Here is a 14,544-nt window from a genome sequence, read left to right as displayed (position 1 = left end):
ATTATTATTGTACATTCGTATTCGATTTTCTTGTCTAGTGATAAATTCAGAGGTGGTTTCATAGCTTCCCCCAATGAAATGACAAATGACATAAACTCCATGCTCCGAATAGTGTAGCCAGGCGTGCATCAACTGTAACCAAACCAAAAGCACGAAGCGAGCCGCGGTGTGCAGAAGAGAAGAACGGGAATATATTGATAGAGTCAGGGTTAGTTAAGCGACTTTGTCGCTTCCTCGAAGTCCTTTTTCACGGACTCCATCTCCTTCTGCAGATGCTGGATCTGGGCGTGGTAGTCGTCCAATACCTGCGAGAGTACACATTAGCGTTATGAAAATCGAACGACACGGAAATATAGCGAAAGACGGTACCTTCTTAGCTATCTTCATCGTATTCTCATCCAAGTCATCCTCCGTCTGCGCCGCAGCGCCAGCACCGGCCCGTTCCATTTCCGTCTGTAGTCGTTTGGAGTGTTCCCGGATTGCCAGCATACGAGCCCAGATCTCCTCACCGCGGCCGTTGAGCGAGGGGTCGAACACAGACCGCTCCAGTTGCGCAAGCTTCTTCTTCAACTCCTCCTCGGCGTCATCCATCGCGTATCCCCTGTTACGGAGGACCTGTGTTTTGGCAGCGAGTGCTAGGCATCGCTTGCTGAGGACCAGATGTTTCCGGCGGCAGTCAGCGATCTTGACTGAAATCTTCAGGTCGTGCCGAGAAAGTAGCTCCGTTAAGCAGTTATTGATCTCATGCAGGCGTTGTTGTATCAGGGTCAAAAAGTCTTTCTGTCGCTGTGCGCGCTTGCCGAGTTCCCAGAATCCGTGCACTAGAACAGGGACATAGCCTGAGTCTGGTCGACTCCGTAGCGCATCCTCCCATTTTGTCTCATCGTCCTGTGGGCCCGGTTGGTAAAAGGGTGCATTGTCCTCTCCAACGTTATTGTACAGGTACGTCCGGAATGGAGAAGCCCGATTGCTGTGATCCCACTTGTCTTTGATGATAGTCATCTGCATTGGAACTGTCCGGTGCACACCCGTCACCGCGCGCCCTGGGGACCACAGACTCGATCCCTGGGGTTGCGTCGACTGTCCCAGCTGCGGTTGCTGCTGTTGGCCCTGCTGTTGGCCACCACCCAGTAAAGAACCACCACCGCCGAAGAGGCTCTGCTGTTGTTGCGGCTGTTGTTGTTGCTGCTGTGTCTGGCCGAGTCCTCCGAAAAGACTTCCCTGCTGTTGCGGCTGTTGCTGTTGTTGCGTTCCACCTAGACTACCACCAAACAAGCCCCCCGCAGGCTTCTCCTGTCCCTGTCCACCACCCAATGGTCCTCCAAACAGGCCTGTCCCAGTCTGTTGCTGCTGCTGCGGTTGCTGCGGTTGCGTTTGTCCGAAGAGCGGCTTCTGCTGTGTAGTCGACCCAAAAAGTCCACCACCTTGCTGCGGCTGTGGTGTCGTGGTCGACGAGCCAAAGAGACCACCTCCCCCTGTATTTGGCTGCTGCTGCTGCTGTTGTGTTCCCGTGGTCGTACCTCCGCCGAACAGGCTCCCTGTCCCCGTTCCTGTTCCCGTTGTCCCACCGCCGCCAAAGGGGCTGGATTTACCCGCGTTCGAAAAGAGCGACAGAGATTGGCCGGGCGTTTGTTGACCTCCGAAGAGCGACATATTGGATGGATGTAGCTAAGCTGATGTAGCTAAGCTGATGCGCTCAAGCAGAATTGCTATTTCGGTGGGTTGCGTTGGTAACGAAGGAGCAGCGGAAGACCGAACGAGAGAGCTCGAAAAATATGAAACAAAGCCGAAAATCAACGAAGCGCGTAATTGAGTTTCCTTTAAATCTGCAGCCGCAACGTCTCAGCGCCGCATCACCTGGAGGACAGGAATCAGAAATCGCAGCGTCTTGCGAGATAAATGCTTAGCTTGGGCCGACTAGTAGATACTTCTTCCTATCGGCGGCAGCTGTTGTGTTTTGGCAGGTGTCACGTGAAGCCGAATCCACCTCGCACAGCTCCAGGTAAGAATAAACACCTCAGGCATCAATTGTCTTAGTCCCGTGACTTCTAGGACAGCGACAACCCGAGTCAGCCAATCAGCGCATAGCAAAAACCGATGTCCCAATCCCGCTCTGTCCGCAACTCAAGCTCCCCCAAGCCCTCCTTCCAGTGTATAGAGCCACGCATCGATCATTGACCCGCGTATTCCACTAAAAATCACTCACAATGTCGCGGAGAGACCCTCAGTATGATTCCCTATCCCCAATTCCTCGCTCCGAGGTCTGTTTCCGACGCTCGCGCGGTGTCTAACGTGCTCCAAATTACAGGTTTAACCAACAAAACCTCTACGACCCGACGCCTATGCCCGATGGCGTCCCTAAGGTTGCCGAGATTGGAGCTACCTCTGCGCCGCTGACCAGCGCTGCTTACTTCATTGGAGACCGGTGCAAGGCGTTCAACGATGACTACATGAAGTGCAAGGAAGAGTCGAACGGGCGGGGAGAGGTCGACTGTCTCAAGGAGGGCAGGAAGGTGACCCGCTGTGCGGCCAGTGTGTACGTTTTTCACTTGTTGGTTTTGCTTCGACATGAGGATATAGAATGTATGGTTATTTGGCTGCGCGGATGCTAACCACAGACGGCACCTCTACAGTATCAAGGATATCAACACGCACTGTCTCCAGCAATTCAACACTCACTGGCAGTGCCTGGAGAACAACAACCACCGACTATGGGAATGCCGCAAGGATGAGATGGATTTGAACAAGTGTGTTTTTGACAAGCTGGTACGTTATTCACTGCTACATACCTGCCACTGGCCGCAATGGCTTGTTCTGGCCGATACACATATTATACGATCTGTCGATTCAGAAACCAACCTAACACGTCCGCGCAAAACCAGGGCCTCAAGAAGACTATCCCCGGAACCCCCGAAAACGTGACACCCGTGCATCTCCGTCCTAAGCAGCTGTATGCTTCTTTCCCCGGACCGCAATATTAAACAACCCCTGCAATGTAAAACGTCTTGTTATAATTAGAGAGAATAAATGCAGTGCCAATGGTTGTTGTGGGTCTCCTGTGTCGTTTATTAGTTTTGCTGTTATCAGTCTCGTGTCATGGTCTGGATTTGATCGGGATGTGTTTATGTACATATTAGCATCAGGAATGTCGTTTTTCTTTTTTATGTGTGAAAACTAATGTCAGGCGGATATGATAATATCATGAATCTGACTGAGTATCTGAATCTAAGCTAGAATACAGAAGGGCACCCTCTACCCGATACCATGGACAAAGGAGAGGTAAGAGAGACAAAAGGCACAAGCAACCAGAAACGACCCGTGCAGATTATCAATGAGACTCGTTCACATGCAGAGATATGTAAAAAATCCAACGGGAAACATATAAAATATCCAAATGAGAACATGAAAAAGAAAGCCCTCTATTTAATATGTACTTGAACAGAATATACTACCAGTAGAGCGAAAAAGGCCAATGGGGGGACGTAAAAGAACAATGCTTCGGAGGTATGTTGATAAATAGCTGACGGGCGCCATAATAAGAAAATTCAAGGAAATGGTATATATACTTTCCTCATGCCTCTCAGAGCCTTCAAGCCCTTTAATCGGGTCTTCACGACGGACCACCCGGCCTTCAGCTGCTCCTCGAGCCGTGGATCCCGACGCAAGCGCATCCAGATCAACAACATCCCCAAGACAGCCAAGTCCCAGATGATCTGCCGGAGGGTCACCCAGACCAGCCATCGTAGCCAGGCCCAAACGCCTGATCTCCGACGGGCAGACAGGGCGCGTGCTTCCACCTGTTCGCGGGCGGCGGCAATCTCGGCGGTCATTTTGGTCAAGGCCTGCTCGACTCTGCGGCGCCATCGCCGGCTATCGACATCGTCTTTACTCTGGTGCATTAGCATGCCTCCTTGATATAGAACGTTTCCCTCCTCTGCGCTTGGGTCTGGAGTGTGGTGGTCATTACCGTTGGGGTTGCGGTTGCGGTTGCGAATGCGTTTCCGACTCCGATTTCCATCTGGGTCGTGATTTGTGTATCCATGCTCGTCGTCATCATCTTCAATGACGCCGCTTACTTCGTCTTCGTCCTCATCGTCTCCATAGAGATTGGCCTGGGCCTCGGCATACTCCTCCTCATCTTCGTCCTCGTCTAGATCTACATCGTCTTCGTCGTCAACTGTTTGATCCGACCCTTGTTCGCGATCGTAGTTCTTTCGCGCTGCACGCCGTTGATAAATCTCGTCAGGCTGACTGACAGGACTTAATACACGCAGGCGAGAGTCCCCGCGCGCCGTTGACGCTAGATATTGATACTCTGGGTGTTGCGCTAACTGGGCACCGATACTCCCATATGATGACTGCGGCTGTGGTATTGGAGAAAACCCAGTTGATTGTACAGGGCTCGACGCCGCCGTGGAGGAAGACATATTTGATTTGACCTGATCCCAGACGAATTCAAGTTCAGACACGAGTTCGCGCGCTTCGGCAGTTTGTGAAGCGTACGTGTGCATCGTGTCAACAAGGGTTGAGATGTATCGCCGTTTGGCCTCTGTGCGAGATATACCGCGTTGAGCGAACCAGGCATCCCTGGTAACGGTTATCAAATGATACTTTGTGATTTATAAAGTCGAGAGAAAGCAGGGGCGTACCATTTCTCACATTCCATATAAACATCCGCTGTATTCCCGACAGGTCGGTCCATTACCCCTTCGACATCCCCCTCTGTAGAACCCACGTCAGCTCATGATTCTCCTAGGTCGAAGACCGACCCAAATAATGATAAATCTGGAAATTCCATACCCATGCTTTGCTTGTATAATCCATAGAGTTTCAGCCGCTCCGTGGCCGGCGGCCGCGCGGTTCCGGTTCGAGGGATGCGTTTGACGGTGTTGAGGGCATGGACGAAGACTCGATCTATAAATCATCACTTAGGCCTTATTCCCCAATATTATGTAGAAAAAAGAGAAATAAAATAAAGGGGTCACGCACCCACGGAGTCCGACATGGTGTGAATTAGAAAGGCTCGGGATTGAGCTCGTGCTTCATCAGAGCGGGATTGCGCATCGATGTGGGCGCGACACTCTCATGGAGATCCGTCAGGAAGATTATGTACACGATAACACGGAATATAGTGACAGAGAAGAGCAAGGCGTTCGATCAAATATAGGCAGGCCCCCGTTCGGCTTCCCCAGACTTGGCTTGTCTTGCGGTTTGAGGTTCGGCGGAGACGGGAGAAAGAGGGGGAGCGATCCACGAGAATGCCGGGGGAAGATGGTGAATTCGTCGAATCTCGAACTGAATATGAGGGTGGAGCGGGAGTCGGATTCCAGTTCAGACGCGAAATGAGGCGTTGGAGCGAGTGGTGATGACTGATAGGAGCGTTGTTGATTGATTTGGCAGGCTGTTGGGTCGCTCGATCAGTTGAACCGCGGTTCTCGGAGGTCTCTGGGCTGCCCTTCTTCCCCCTGTGATTGTCATGTCCCGAGCCAATTTGACAAGCAAATTCTGGGGTAATGGCTTCTGTTTTTTTATTTATGATTATATTAATCGATTCTTTTACTCATTGAATAACTTAAAGTGTTGTTGTAATTAATTTACACTGCACAATGCCTCTTAGCAGGCTTCCGCAAACTATCGTTTTTCCTCGACCAGCCCAGAACTCGCCTGCTCCGGATCCACTGCTGGCTTCCCCGGGACAACCCCAGGTGTATCTTCAAGCTGATCCATGGGGACCGGCGGGCCAGTGAAGTGCTTCCGCGCATACGCAAAGTACCAGGTGACACTAATAGTCGCGAAGCCTGCAAACACCACGCTCGCATAGTTCATCGAGGCTGCATCGACAGGAAGTGAGACCGGCATGCAGAACAACACCACAGCTAGGCAAATCCACAAGATGGTCAAGATATTGATGGCGTATCCGAACCGACCGAGCGAAAAGCCGGAGTTCTTGAGGGCCTTTCGGCCACGGATCACAGAGATGAGAATCGGGAGCCCGTACGACGTGGAGAGGCAGATAGTGGCAACGCCAGTAAAGGAGTTGAATGCTGCGGTTGAACCGAAGTAGATCAGGCCGAGCAGGGAGATGACTGTTGTTGAGAGGATGATTGCCCATACAGGGACGTCTAGTCTCTTATTGACTTTCCTCCACAGTCGGAATCCGGGGATGGCACCATCACGCGCAAAAGCGTATGTGCAGCGGCTAGCCGCTGTTAGGGAGCCGATACCCGCGAACATCATGATGCCTAGGATTAGGAAGAGTAGGCCGAACCCGCCTCCTGCTGAGCCCGTCACGGACTTGAAAATCAGACCGACCGGCTGTCCACTCTTGACGTTAAGAAGCATCTTCACATCCGGCAGCACAAACAGGATTGGAATCAAGTAAACCAGTCCAGTAATACCAGCAGCCACCACGGATAGGACAATTGCTTTCGGAACCTCACGCTCGGGGTTCTGGACCTCCTCACTCATCGCAGCCACCATACCATAGCCAGTCAAGGTATATGCGGCCTGCAGTAATCCAACGAAGAAAGCCCACCCAGATGGCCTAGTATCTGTTAGCAAACCCCATCCCAGCGATCAGATATATACTCCCAGAGAGCAAGTAAGATAACACATACCATCCACTCTCACTCGCATCATAGTGCCCAAAAACGAACTCTCCGCTCCTCCTATCATCCGCCATAGTCAACAACACCACCAAAATAACAAGCACACTGGACGCTGTCCAAAAGATACAAACTTTGTTAATGAGATCCAACCATCTCGCACAAAACACATTAATCAGCGCACAGGCCCAAATCACCGCCCAAAACATGAGAATGGTCTGCCATTCATTCGCAACAAACGATTCATCCCACAGCGAAATCGCACTCAGGATCAACTGCGCCCCGCCAAAAGTAATACTCAGTGTCACTGTCCAGTTTCCGACAAGGGTCAACCACCCGTCGATGAACGACATCATCGGCGCCCATTCTTTCGTCGATAGCATCGCGCTCCAGTAGTATACGCCGCCGGCGGTTGGGTAGACGGCGCAAATCTCCGCGAGGGACGCGGCGATTGCGATTGAGATTAGGGTCACGAGGACCCAGCCCCAGAGGACGGAGACAGATTGGCCGTCTGTTAGGGTGATATAGAGGGTCGTACTGAGACCGTAGGGTGCGGCCATGATAGCGAAAGAGCTGTTTTTTTGCGTCTAATTAATCTGCTGTTCTCTATTCCTGGGGGTGGCTCTGTGGAACGGAAACGTACAGTCCGAGGATACTCAGCATGCTGAGATTGCGGGGAAGTTCGCTCTTGTAGCCCATACGGGCCAGGGCCTCGTCGGCGCTGGGGTCTTGAGGCATGATGGGCGGATAGAGTGAGAGACTTCAAGATGAGTATTATCAAAACATGAAGAAAGGAGAGATGGAACGCCTTTTGAAGCAATGGGAAGGCGATATGACGGCCGAGTAAGGAAAAAAGAGGCAAAGGAAATGCGGAGGTGGAACCTGAAGAGGGGAAGTCCATACGAGAACCGTGGACGATCAATGATTTTAGGCAATCTTCACGATTATCAACGTTGTATCGCGGTTGATCGCACTTCCACTACTCCAGTTTGGGCAATCGCTATCTTCAATGACGCTGTCAGCAAAGATAAACGCGGGCCACGCGATACCATTACATTCCCTTGCAGTAATGCGCCGATAAGCTGCAGACCTGCCGCCGAGAGGGACAGATTTATGTGGGCCGCAGTGCCAGACTGAACCATGGCGCACCCTCAAACATTAAATGGACATCAACAGCACTGCATTTTGGAGTAATCTACAGGGAATCAATTGTATATATTCATTTATTCATTCGTAGTTATCATTTCCAACATACATCACGGCGAATTGTCACTAAAAAGTGACGGCTGCCACATCTATCGGTCATCCACATCACTAGCGAGCACGTTGCAACATGCCAGTTCCTCTATGGACAAAGATGAGCGCCAATATAGAAGAAGAGAAGGGGAATAAGGGTCTTTGGGGGGTGGGGTAGCCAAAAGGGACATGAGGGGAGGGACGACAGGAGGGAGGTAAGAGGGAGGTAAGAGGAAGGAACAGCCAAGTAGCAACAGAGAACAATGGAAATTCGGGGGTATCAAAAAATGGGAAGGTGTATTGGCACATGAGAGACAATTCGTGATTTTCTTGTAGAACTGAGAAACACAAAAAACCACTGATCTTTCACCATCTCTGTTTTTGCTTTTAGTTGCTCTTTTTTTCCCATTTGGCGGCGAATGAGGGTTGTTTGGAAGTCGGCGAGGAAAAGAGGTCGTCGTGATAGTAAGAGGAAGAACCGAAAAGGGGCGGCGGTAGGTCCAAGTTCACTCGAAACCGGACAACACCCAGACATCCAGTCTTAGGCAAAAGGAGCGCACGCCTGCGGGCAAGGTGCCGTGTGGTGTAACGTGTCAGGCGGGCAGCGGCAGAGTCGTGGCTGCCATATGGCCGTAGGCTGTCCCTTCTCCCAACCGTTGTTTTTGTTGCCCATTCTCGAAAAGTCGAGTAGCTTTCGTGTGAAAGTGAAAAACAGAACACAGGGGATATATAACAAGTCCCTGAGCTGAACCATAACCGGTCTAGCTGGCGTCAACTGCATGATCATAGCGTGTCATGACTTGGGATCGCGAATGGAGAGATCCTGTGCGAAGAAACGAAGGACACAAAAATACAAACGCCCGTCATGCAGTCGTCAATCCTAATAATAAATCGTTACATGATGATGATGCAGTTACAGCAGCATGCAAATAAAGCATGAGCTTGTCTATGAGCAGTCACAAGTCAAGGGCTAAGAGCCCCGCAAAGGTCGTCGGGGTTGTCGAGGCCGAACCCGGCCATATCGACAGAGTGCAATGAGCCTGGCCCACCGCGACCCAAGGAGATATCAGAGGAAGCATAATCATGCTTCAGCCGTTCGTGAGGCCCAAAGAACGGTCGACTCTCTTCGTTGGGCGTATTCCCATCGCCGGCGGCCCACGGACCATGTTGCCAAAATCGAGTGTTGGCTTGTTGGTCACCAAACAGGTCATGATGGTCGTGATGAACTTCCGTGCCGTGGTTGGTAAAGTCATTTGGCGAGTGGAATCGCAAATGCGACCGGCTGAAATTTGAGCATGGTGAATCTGCCCGCAAAGGGAAGTCAAGACCTGATAGAGGCATGTCCTCTACCGTTGTTATGTCGATGGTCGGGTTTTCAGTTTGTTGGGCCAACGCTGAGGCGAGCCGGAGGTTCGAGGCGGAACTCTGGCGGCTATGAGGCGCCGAGCGCTCCATAGCTCGTTGCACGAAACTGCCACACGTTTTCAGAATCTTCTCTTGGTTCTCAGGGGAGAGGCTGGCGAAGTAATCGTTCGCTAATGAAGGCATGGGCAGTTCTGGCTCAGCACGCGTGAGACCATATGTCGTGCGAGCATATTCGGTGAACCCCGAGGGCATATCGTAAGGAGATTGATACACAGTGGGAGCCTGCTCACGCTGTTGCTCAAGATATGCATACTTCTGCGGTAGTTTGGCGACAGCTCCATTGGTCTTGTTTGCCGTTTCCTGCTTCACATTCTCCGATTCTTTCTTTTGAAGCACGTCTAGGCGGTCGCGGTGGCTGATGAGAGAGAACCGCAGCATTTGCAATAACCTTGTGACTTCCTCGGAGCGCATGTTCAGGGGTTGCATCGGCAGAAGTGTTCCATCGGGAGCACGGGACTGGACGCGTTGCTGAGCCATGGCAAGCTCCAATTTTTCGAGGCCATTGCTCGGTGGCACCGAGCCCATAGGCCCCAGGAGAGTGTCTACGACCAATTCCGTGCTGACAATGGTATACCCGGCGAAGACATTGGCATGATCGGTGATTTGGGCCAGTCGACGACGTGCAATGATCTCACGGACGCCGGCAAAACTATTGACGGGGAGGTGACTGTTGTTGGCGGTGATGGAGCCGTTCGTGTTCTGCTGCTGCTGCTGATGACTGTGTTGCTGCTGAGATTGAAGATGGGCTTTGGTGAGCTGCGGGTACGGAGCATGACGGGCAGATTGATTGGGAAGAGAGCGATAGGCTGACGGCATCGCAGAAGCAGCAACAGCAGCAGAGGTCGGAGCAGCGGGAGACGAGCGAGGAGGAGGGGCAAAAGGAGGGCGCTGCGGCAGCGATGGGCGGTTGGCAGCAGCAGCAGCAGCAGCGACAGCGACAGCGGAGGCGGTGGTGGTGGCGGCGGCAGAAGAAAGGAGGTGAGGATGAGGGGCAGTCAAAACATAAGGAGGCAGGCGCTGGTGGGGGTCAGAGGGGAGTCGGGCCATCACGGCGCCAAGGGACTTGACGCTGTCTAGGAAATTCGACCGCGGGTTGTGGATGGGCACGCTAGGGTTGTGCGTATATTGAGCCCTACACTCGGTCGATGACTGGCCCAAATAATACCAGATCTGTTCCATTTTGTCCAGGTTGACCTGCACCATTGGTGGGGCAGAAGGACGGTTAGTGCTGTCCACCGTCTCAAATTCGGCCCACTGGTACGGAGATCGCCCGTCGCCAAATGGATTCCCTGCCACAGGCAGTGCGGATTCCAATTCCCTCCGAGCTTCGGGCTTCCGGGCGAAATGCGCGGGAAGTGGTTTGATGCCTGTCGCCAGAGGGGCAAAGTTGCTCCTTCGTACAACGAGCATCCAGCGGTATGGTAACTCGATTACGTCCCTAAACCATGCACCAGTCAGCTTCATGGGATCCAAAATAGGAAAAAGGCAAACAAATCACCCCACCATTGAGAAGTATATGGCGGGGGGAGTTCTACTTACCCTCGTGGTAGCACCTTGACCAGCAAAGTGCGTTCCGTGGGTCGGTTCTCGAGAACCACCGCTCCGCTGATTTCCTTGTCGACCTGGAACTGCAAAAGATCGCCGATAACGAGGTGTCGAGCAGTCTCGATCAACTTACGGTCATTGTCTGGCGATTCGCTGCTAGCCATCCACGACGGTTTCTTCTGGCGGTGGTATTTGCACTTCAAGTCCACACTAGGCACAGAGTACTGGTTTCCATCGTCCGCCACAACAGTGACCGCGCCCTCTTCCACTTGTACTCCGGCTAGAAGCGCACAAGTGGCATGATAAGACCGTGTGCACTTGCCAAAGTTGCATTGGAAGCATGCCCCACGCACCTCACGACAGAAGAGGCACTTGAGACCCATGCGAGCCTTAGGAATATGATCAATATCGCACACAACCTCTTTGCCAGACTCGTCGCGAAGGACGCTAGTCTCTTCAGTGTACAAAGCACACCGCCGATGGACGTGAGATTTGCCATCCTCAGTGGGCAGCAAATCTTCATAGTCGAGATCATTGGGGCACAATAGACAAGGCATTTTCTTCGGGTAATCGACCTTCATGCGCTTGACCTTAGTCATATCGCCATCGAGCTTGCGTTTACGGCCACGAGTGGAAGTCTTTTCCGGCACACTGCGCGGAGGTGTGAGGAGATCAGAAGCACCCTCAACTGCATCGAGCTCGCTATCAAATTCGCCGTAGTATTCAGGTGTTGATTCGCCGCGAAGTTTACGCTCGATATCGTCCACATCAATCCAGACACTGTCGGACTCGCAGTTGCACTTTTTGGCGACCCGACCATAATCTAGCCACTTCTCGGTCGCAAAGTTAACGGACTCGGCGCAATTATATCCGAGGTTGTATCCAGAGTGGTATCCGTAAGGATATGTAATCACAAACTCGCCCTCATAGTGTACCATTTTGTTGACTGTGATGCCGTACTGAGACTTGAGGAGACTAGGCGAGACGAGGTAAGTCTTATGGCGGAGAAATTGGTCACAAGTCTTTGCATCGCTGGGCCAGATGCCTAAAGTTGCGGTTAGAACTGCTGCCTGTATCACACGGGTGGGCCGCTATATAAAATACTTACTCTTCATTGCCTGTTCAAACTTCGGGGCATCTTCTTGGGAGATACTATACCACTGCTTCGGAGCGCCAAAGTGGATATAGTTGATACTGTAGAGGTCCACATCCTCCAAATGCCACGCAAATGTCGCCTTCCACATGCCCAGGTATAAATATGCAGTGTTGACACCGGGGACTTTTTGCCCGATGACGTCGAGGAGATTCGGTAGCTTCGCAACGTTCCACGAGGTCGTATTTTCATCAAAGAGGGAGCCTGGCATATCTGCGCCATACATAGGGTTGTTGAACATAAGAGACTTCCAGTAAGCGGTTTCTAGCTCTTCGCATCGTTCGTAGGTGTAGTCTTGGTTATCATGAATGCGGTAATCGAAATCTTTGTACGCTTCCTCGTCAATGTGCTCGATGGTATCACCCTTGTTCTGCTTCCTTCGCGCAGTTACCGACTTGGGCTGTCGTCCTGTTGGTTTCGGCGCAGGCAGCGATTCACCGTCGCTGAGAGCTTCGGATTTCGCTTCAACGGGGTTCGATTCAGGTGAGACTGGCGTGGGCGGTCCTTCCTGTCTGATCTTATCCATACTGTCGTCCGCTGCGGGCTCTTCTTTGATTTTGACTGCCTCCTCCTTGACCTTCGCCTGGTTCGATCGCTTGGGTGGACGCCCAGGTCCTCGTTTTGGAGTGTCCGACCGCGAGGTCTGGGGCTTGGGAGCCGAAGGCGCACGGTTAGCGCGCTCCTGGTTCCTTCTCCGCTCCCCTCGACGAGCAGGCGGTTGGTGACTACCATCTTCACAGAGCGCTTTCCACTGGGGTAAGTTGTAAGACCTCTGTTTCTCGATGTTCGCCTGGGTGTAAGTTCCGTGGGAGCCGTGGAATTCCTGCATGATCGGGTTCTTCACGCGAATCTTCTTGACTGCTTCGTCGTGCGCGGGAAGGGCATCGTTCCTGAAGAAGACGGAAGGGTCAATTAAGATCAACAACCTGGAGCTCCGTCAACCTTACCATTCTTTGGGTGGGATGACCTTGACAATCCCCGAGCGCATCCCATATTTGTCGACTTTGTTGATGAAGGCTTGGAAATCGCGGAACTGGTTCATTGTCTGCACGAAGCTCAGTTAGCCAACAAACAGCACAGGCCAGGGTTCTTATGCAGTGAAGCGACATACAGGTTTGAAGACAGGAATCTTGCCGCCTCCATAGTAATGATCCGGTTCAATTTCCTCATCTTCATCTTCCACAGATGTAGCCTCCTGGGCGCCTGCAGTTTTCGAGTCGAGCTCTAGGTCGGACAGCTCGGAAGGAGCTCCATCGGGCGCGTCCTTCTTGCCGTTGACGCTGTGAGGAGGTGTGATCGAAGCCGCATCAGTCGCAGGCCCGCCCGCGATCTGTTCCAGAGGCGGGCGATCAATCGTTGCAGCCATCACCATGCGAGAAATGAAAATAAGAGTTGAAAGAGTTCAGGAAGTGCGGATGCCGTCGTCGAGAATGCGACCGCTGATCGACGGCAGGTAGTCAATCCCCAGCGGTCGGGGAAAACGATAAAAAAGAAATCGGCAGGCGTTGGCTTTCTTTTTTTCCCCCTGGCCTTCGTTATCTGCAGAGGTTTATGGTTGCCGGACTTCGTTGCGATGGTCGGGTTTTGGTCCAAACGATAGCACGATAGTTGTCGTAATAAGAGAGCGTGTGAGATAGCAATGCCGGAAGGATCCCAGTTTCCCTGGAGTGGATTGCTATGGTAGGCTGTTTCTCATTGATGCAGGAAGGGGGTTGGAAAAGGACAAACGCAGCCGCAGGATACGAGATAAGGAACGGGTCCCGACGGCCGAGCGGTCGACTAAGCTAATTAGCGAGTTGATGATGCGATGGGACCCGCCGACATGAGATGAGTCGAGTGTCAAGAAGGTCGCAAGCACAGAGCACAAGGTCGTTCCTCCTCTCTGAGATAAGAGAATGGAGCGAGGAGATTTGCGGTGGTACAGGGCGAAGAAGCAGAGGATATCCAGTCGACAGGCGCTAGCTCGGCGACAGTTGCAGAGGCAGGAGGTTGTTAGTGGAAGGGAAAGCCAAAGCAGGGGGAGAATCACGTCGGAACGTCGAGAGTGTGGAACCAGCGTCTGGCCTGATTTGAGGAACGGCAGTGGACGTGGAAAGTGGAATGATGAGTGATTCGCAGCCTGGGCACTCAGGCATCCGACTAGGCTGGATCGAGGATAGTCCAGACCGGCTAGTGTATTCCTTACGTACGTCGCCGTAATCCAAGCAGATCACGACAGGCGCTCCGGTGTCGGGGATTACCAGGGGATGAAAAAAAAAAATAAAAAAATAAAAATAAATGCCTGTAATAATAATAACAGGTTATGAACCAAGAAAAATAACATAGAACTTCACGAGCAACCAGGTAAAATCTCCCCAACAGCTATCTCTTATCCACCAGCTACGGATGCGATTAAACTCCCGACGAACTCAGCCTCAGTCACGTGGTACATATGACTGGCCGGCAAATTACGACACCGTCATCGTACTGCCGGGCGGTGTGGGCACCGGAAATAGCAGGGATCCTGGCGGACTCTCAAGAGTCAAGACTCACTCGCATGAGAGGCAGAGGCACAGACCAAATTCTGACACGATCGAGCGA

At 52.2% G+C, this 14,544-nt stretch overlaps 5 protein-coding genes across 5 annotated transcripts; 1 reads left to right on the top strand and 4 right to left on the bottom strand.

The window, feature by feature from the left end:
- Window positions 1-209: 209 nt before the first annotated feature.
- On the bottom strand, window positions 210-1,653 carry ASPVEDRAFT_49314 (putative nucleoporin; the record flags this gene model as incomplete). The annotated part of the gene is made up of 2 exons (XM_040814146.1): window positions 210-305; window positions 370-1,653. The coding sequence occupies 2 exons, from the start codon at window positions 1,651-1,653 to the stop codon at window positions 210-212; spliced, it is 1,380 nt and encodes a 459-aa protein (XP_040663043.1).
- A 323-nt stretch (window positions 1,654-1,976) lies between these two features.
- ASPVEDRAFT_284352 (coiled-coil-helix-coiled-coil-helix domain-containing protein) lies at window positions 1,977-3,123 on the top strand. Its single transcript, XM_040810108.1, has 5 exons — window positions 1,977-2,002; window positions 2,058-2,227; window positions 2,309-2,536; window positions 2,634-2,766; window positions 2,883-3,123. Exons 2-5 carry the CDS (start codon window positions 2,208-2,210, stop codon window positions 2,979-2,981), a joined length of 480 nt encoding a protein of 159 aa, XP_040663042.1. The 5' UTR covers window positions 1,977-2,002; window positions 2,058-2,207; the 3' UTR covers window positions 2,982-3,123.
- Window positions 3,124-3,545: 422 nt separating this feature from the next.
- ASPVEDRAFT_24248 (acyl-CoA-binding domain-containing protein) lies at window positions 3,546-5,005 on the bottom strand (the record flags this gene model as incomplete). The annotated part of the gene is made up of 4 exons (XM_040809644.1): window positions 3,546-4,587; window positions 4,650-4,722; window positions 4,801-4,914; window positions 4,990-5,005. The coding sequence occupies 4 exons, from the start codon at window positions 5,003-5,005 to the stop codon at window positions 3,546-3,548; spliced, it is 1,245 nt and encodes a 414-aa protein (XP_040663041.1).
- Window positions 5,006-5,318: 313 nt separating this feature from the next.
- On the bottom strand, window positions 5,319-7,631 carry ASPVEDRAFT_284609 (putative GABA permease). The gene is made up of 3 exons (XM_040810113.1): window positions 7,249-7,631; window positions 6,618-7,178; window positions 5,319-6,544 (listed from the first exon to the last, which is right to left on the bottom strand). Exons 1-3 carry the CDS (start codon window positions 7,341-7,343, stop codon window positions 5,632-5,634), a joined length of 1,569 nt encoding a protein of 522 aa, XP_040663040.1. The 5' UTR covers window positions 7,344-7,631; the 3' UTR covers window positions 5,319-5,631.
- Window positions 7,632-8,716: 1,085 nt separating this feature from the next.
- ASPVEDRAFT_284606 (putative jumonji family transcription factor) lies at window positions 8,717-13,597 on the bottom strand. Its single transcript, XM_040810112.1, has 5 exons — window positions 13,076-13,597; window positions 12,912-13,009; window positions 11,920-12,854; window positions 10,806-11,856; window positions 8,717-10,704 (listed from the first exon to the last, which is right to left on the bottom strand). The coding sequence occupies exons 1-5, from the start codon at window positions 13,334-13,336 to the stop codon at window positions 8,805-8,807; spliced, it is 4,245 nt and encodes a 1,414-aa protein (XP_040663039.1). The 5' UTR covers window positions 13,337-13,597; the 3' UTR covers window positions 8,717-8,804.
- Window positions 13,598-14,544: the final 947 nt, after the last annotated feature.

This window comes from Aspergillus versicolor, assembly GCF_001890125.1.
Source record: "Aspergillus versicolor CBS 583.65 unplaced genomic scaffold ASPVEscaffold_1, whole genome shotgun sequence".
NCBI classification, from domain to species: domain Eukaryota; kingdom Fungi; phylum Ascomycota; class Eurotiomycetes; order Eurotiales; family Aspergillaceae; genus Aspergillus; species Aspergillus versicolor.
The sequence above is the reverse complement of the archived record's forward strand: the minus strand, read 5'-3'. Positions and strand labels throughout refer to the sequence as shown.

Excerpts from the sequence above, each read along its gene's own strand:
- ASPVEDRAFT_284609 (XM_040810113.1), bottom strand. The coding sequence starts at position 7,343 with ATGCCTCAAGACCCCAGCGCCGACGAGGCCCTGGCCCGTATGGGCTAC. Across the intron at positions 7,179-7,248 it reads ATGCTGAGTATCCTCGGACT|CTCTTTCGCTATCATGGCCG; the intron begins GTACGTTTCCGT and ends GCAAAAAAACAG. Across the intron at positions 6,545-6,617 it reads GATGCGAGTGAGAGTGGATG|GCCATCTGGGTGGGCTTTCT; the intron begins GTATGTGTTATC and ends AACAGATACTAG.
- ASPVEDRAFT_284606 (XM_040810112.1), bottom strand. The coding sequence starts at position 13,336 with ATGGTGATGGCTGCAACGATTGATCGCCCGCCTCTGGAACAGATCGCG. Across the intron at positions 11,857-11,919 it reads GTTTGAACAGGCAATGAAGA|GCATCTGGCCCAGCGATGCA; the intron begins GTAAGTATTTTA and ends CCGCAACTTTAG. Across the intron at positions 10,705-10,805 it reads GTCAAGGTGCTACCACGAGG|GGACGTAATCGAGTTACCAT; the intron begins GTAAGTAGAACT and ends TGCATGGTTTAG.
- ASPVEDRAFT_284352 (XM_040810108.1), top strand. The coding sequence starts at position 2,208 with ATGTCGCGGAGAGACCCTCA. Across the intron at positions 2,228-2,308 it reads ATGTCGCGGAGAGACCCTCA|GTTTAACCAACAAAACCTCT; the intron begins GTATGATTCCCT and ends TCCAAATTACAG. Across the intron at positions 2,537-2,633 it reads ACCCGCTGTGCGGCCAGTGT|TATCAAGGATATCAACACGC; the intron begins GTACGTTTTTCA and ends GCACCTCTACAG.